The sequence below is a fragment of the Penaeus japonicus genome, unplaced genomic scaffold, assembly GCF_977035675.1.
Source record: "Penaeus japonicus unplaced genomic scaffold, GWHDUDI00000001_assembly GWHDUDI00000024, whole genome shotgun sequence".
Classification (NCBI taxonomy): Eukaryota; Metazoa; Arthropoda; class Malacostraca; order Decapoda; family Penaeidae; genus Penaeus; species Penaeus japonicus.
In genome coordinates this window covers 15,579,071-15,584,070 of record NW_028234426.1, presented here as the reverse complement: position 1 = coordinate 15,584,070, position 5,000 = coordinate 15,579,071, and the positions used below count along the sequence as shown (strand labels likewise).

At 36.3% G+C, this 5,000-nt stretch overlaps 1 protein-coding gene across 1 annotated transcript in view; it reads right to left on the bottom strand.

The window, feature by feature from the left end:
* Window positions 1-1,496: 1,496 nt before the first annotated feature.
* Window positions 1,497-5,000, bottom strand: part of LOC122258151 (serine protease HTRA3) — a 4,431-nt gene continuing 927 nt past the window's right edge. Inside the window, exons 3-5 of the mRNA XM_043023934.2 lie at window positions 4,350-4,461; window positions 2,142-2,301; window positions 1,497-1,848 (exon numbers count right to left, since the gene is read on the bottom strand). Coding sequence (XP_042879868.1) covers window positions 1,664-1,848; window positions 2,142-2,301; window positions 4,350-4,461 — 457 coding nt within the window. The 3' untranslated portion in view covers window positions 1,497-1,663. The remainder of the gene's footprint in view (window positions 1,849-2,141; window positions 2,302-4,349; window positions 4,462-5,000) is intronic.

Genomic DNA, 5,000 nt, shown 5'->3' with positions numbered 1-5,000 from the left:
TTCCTCTACGTGGAAGACGAGATGGAAACCATTATCATCAATGTTTGTGACGGAAACGCCTCTAAACAGCTGGATAACTGACTCGCGCCTTTATTTACAATATATCTAGCTGTGTAATTGCACGGATCACATTATAATCGCAAATGTTTAATAACTGTCAATTTTGTTGCTGCATAAAATTTGATATTGTTGTTCATCAAAAGTGTCAGTGGAAGAGGTGTATAGTTCTAAAGTAAACGGAAACCATAACTGTAGTGACCGATGTTATGGAAATAATTAATGACCGAAATCCGTCTAAGAAATTGAAATTGGTGTGTTTTTCCATTATGTGTGGCCGAGGATATTGTCAATACATGTAAGTCTCTCCAGATCAGGAGTTACCCATTTCGGTATAAAAGAAAACGTGCTGTCATAGTATGGAAAAAATGAGTACCAATAGCGATATATTTGAAAGCCTATTGTTAACTAGTGAAATGTGATATCACAAATTACTTGGTATTGGATAAGATATTTTAGGGTAATGATAACGCCACAAAAAAAATGAGAATAGAACCAACATTCTGTGTAAAAATGGAGACGTGTCATGAATGACGTCACACAAAGGGACCCTTGTGGTCAAGTGAGGGGCGACCGCATAAAGACCTGGTTACGCCCGGAGCAAGGTGACGTTAGGTGAGCCGAGGCTTATCTGGCTTCTCTGAGACACCACCTGCCTCACCTCTTGCCTCAGGCGCCATTTCCATCGCCATAAGGGTGACGTTCCCTCATGACACGTTTACCCGCTATAAGAGTGAGTTTAAAGGCTGAATTTGAAGACTGAGTCCTAAGGATGAGTTTGGAGACTGAATTCAAAGGCTGAGTTAAAGGCCGGAACTCCAGACCGGATGCTCAGGTCATGATTGCTCAAGACTAACACGTCACGATCGACTCTCAACGAAGAAGAAAGAAGAATGAAGACAGAAATCTTCCGAGAGTGTCAGAGTGATTGCTATTAGAGATATGTTTAAGAAGTTATTTTTGTATGTGTTGAGTTATTATATGATTTAATATACAGTATAAGGCATGATTAGCTTAGTTTCGTTATAATTCCTCTTCACAGTAATTAAAACTGCAGGTGTAAACGGATAACCTTAACACGTCACGTTACCAAGTTATTTTTATGTTAAAGAAGGTTTTCCGGATTTAAAATTACCCAAATAATTAACGCCCACCCATAGGTTGGTTCTCCTCTTTTTCTTTTCTTTTTTAATATATAAAAATACCGCGCACTATATAACTAGTGCCATATGTTATTTAGAAATATTCTACATTATTTGACACAGATTGTTGATACTGAAAGATAAAGTTATGAATTCAGTTTTATTTCAGAGGTTCCATTGCTTCTATGGAGGTAGATCTATTTCATATTATGTTAGGAAATTATTTGAATCATGAGTCTCTCATCACTGTCATCACATAAGAAAATAATGTTTTGGCAAATGAATAGTACAGGGAAAGTGTCTGAGCGTGTATTTTTCACACGTCCTATACAAGAAAGTTACAATTTTTACAAGTGTTACAGTAAATGCAAGTGGCCCTCTGACCAAGCAGTAAAGACGTTCCTAAGTTCATCTGGTCACCTCTTAAGATGAATTGTTTTTAGCCAACAAAATGGGCTGAGACGTTAATACTCCACCCCCCTCAAGACGCCCTTCAGCATCAACCTCTTGCCGATGATGGCGTCGCCCTTGTGGTGAAGAGGATTCTTCTCCGGCTCCAGAACCGACTCGTCCTGCTGCAGCTCGATCATTCCTTTCCGCTTGAAGGCCGACTCCACCGTCTCCTCGCTCCTCACGCACCTCCCGATGGCTGCAACAGGCACGGGGTGTCATTTGGGGACAGAATAATTTTCCTCTACATGCATTAATCTCTTTAGTGTATGTTTGATACTTGTATTTTTAAACAGATTCGAGTAAAGAATATTTTCATTTGATAGAAAGGACATTTTCATTAAACAAGATGTAAAAGAAGAGACTGTTACAACCTTATCTTCTTTGTTTTGCACCATTCCTATAGAAATACAATAAGTCAACTGTGTAAAATCTTATTCTGGTAAGTTTAAAGGAGTATGTGGTCGTAGTCACGTAGGTCCTCGGCCTCACCATTAAACAGATAATCGTCGCAGATATTTGACCCGGTATCAGCGGCGGAGCCTCGAGGGTGGAACAGATAGGGACACTCCCTGGCGTCCTTGAGGCATTTGAGGCCATACCCACATTTGCCGTAAGCGCCCCAAGGTCCGCCACACTCCTCATCTAAACCCTGGAGTAAGTGCACACTACGTTAAAATTTGTAATTTTACACTTTGATATATGTTAAAGTAGCATTAGATGCAAACAGAAAGATGGACAAAATATTTCCTTCGCCTGTTGGATATTCATCACATATATAATACTCATTTCATCAGATTCAGTGGTAATATTACTAAAAAAAACACTTTTCAATTTACCATAGACATTTTACTGATTTAGAGAGTATATTCTATGATTGCTTTAAGGGGATCCTCTCCCACCAAAATGGCTAAATAAGTAAAGTTTGGCAATTTCAGACCTATGCATTTTTTACTTTCTACCAGACCTTGAGAAACCTTTTCCCTGTTTTTCTTTTATTGGGGGGAGGGGACTATCCCATCAAAAATGTTTTTGGAATACGAGAGTAAATTCTATATAATCGTCATAAGAGCGGCTACGCCATGTAGATTCGGTTGGTGTTTAATGATATGTGTATAAATGTTTCCCATTTGAAGCCCAAGCTTTTGTAAGTGTTCAAAAGCGTGGGATTGAACCATGCCGAGTGATATATATATTTTTTTTTTCATTTTCTTGCTCAGGTCATTATTTTTGAACGACGAAGATGTGACTACTCTCATTTCATTCAGATAGACACTGGTCATGACGTGTCTAATCCATTTTTGCATATCATTCTCATAAGAGAAACTATTTTTGCGAAAAATGCGCAACTTTGTAGATCTGTAACATGGATGCGAAATCCAAATTGATAAAAGAGGAACATGTAAACATTTCAAATAAAATTAGGCCAGTCTTTTTAAACAGCGAGTATGACCTTAAAAGCAGTATACCAATAAAAGTAAACAGAAAATATCTATATATAGAAGGAAAAAATATGAGTGTGTAATCTTGCTGTCATGCTTCAGCTTTTATCTCTGCTGGTTCTTCTTCAGATCATAATTTTTTGACCCATGAAGATAGGATTGGTCTCATTTTATTCAGAAAGCCATTGTTCAGTGTTTGTATGTTGTACTTTTCTCGATTTTTGCATATAATACACAGTAGAAATTTTTAGAATGTTGACCATTCAAGTATAAAACCAGCCTCATTTCTATCAGTTAAAAATTTGAACCGAGAGCCGGTCTCTTATAAACTGATGCTTAGAGGGAGGGGGTTATTATAAACACACACACACACACACACACACACACACACACACAAACACACACACACACACATATATATATATATATATATATATATATATATATATATATATATATATATATATATATATATGTGTGTGTGTATGTGGATGTGTGTGTGTGTGTGTGTGTATGTATGTATGTATGTATGTATGTATATATATATATATATATATATATATATATATATATATATATATATATATATATATATATGTATATATATACATATATATGTATGTATATACATATATATATATATATATATACATATATATATATACATATATATATGTATATATATATATATTATTTTTTTCTCACACGAGAAAGGCTTATAATGAAGAGAAGAGACGTTTTTTAGCTCCACGAAATGCAATAGTTGAGAGTTAGAACATGAAATCGGAAAAAGTAACTTGGGCGACTCCCTTTTTTTCTGAATAGAATGAGATCAATCCCGAAAATTGCGCCCAGAATAACGACCGGCGCATAAACGTTTCTATCCTGATAAATTTAGCTTTTTTACGCTTTAACTGGGAAACGAATAAACCATTCTTTTCAAATAAGGCTGATTTAAAAAGTATATTTTTAAAAGCGCCCCTTAAAAGTCGAAAATCGAAAAAAGTAGAGGGTTTCCTTAATCAGATATTATATGCTATAGCGTCAACAGTATCCAGCTCCTGTGCTTTCTGCAGCTGGAATTTGCAGTGACAAACTAAGGTATCGACATCGATTTTGAATCGATGTTTGATAGTATTTTTCAAAAAGCTTATGTTTAGATTAGAAATGATTACCAAAACAGGTAGACATAGAAAAATAAGATTATATGGAGGATTGTATTTCAATATAATCGTTTTGACATCTTGGGCAGACGTACCTTGGCGCAGACTTCACAGCAATTGCACACATCCCATGTTATTCCTCGATGGCACTGTCCAATGGCCAGACACCGGTTGGGGTTACATGGCCCGCACTGCATCGCCTCAGGCCTGGAGGCAAAGGGGCCGGCAAAGCACAGAAATGTGATTAACAACTGGTGACCTTTTGGGCCACAACAAAATATCAGAAAGGTATCTGTACCACACTTCACATACAAATTTCCAATGGCACTTCATACAAATAAGCTGCCAAAAGTATGTTATAAGTGCAGTAGTTTGTTCATTAGTAAAGACACTTCGGAAAACAAATTTCACTGTACAGTTGAAAATGTTTTTCTTTGCCATTGCTGTTACCGCATTCATTCGCGTTACATCAAGTGATTTTAAGACATCAATCAAAAGAATGAGAGAAACATCGAAGGCGTTAGAATTAACAAGGTTGATTTACTCACTTTAGTTTCGTTCGTAAATAAACAAGACGATTAGATCATGAATTATTAGTGAATTAACACTATATATACCTCGAAAATTGTGAAAAAAGATCCAGTTACCGTTTGAAAACTGGAGTTCTATATGTGCGCTCTTTGTGTGGACCGTTTTTTATGCTTCCCTTTTATTAATCTAAACAAATTAAAACAAAGAAACCGTGA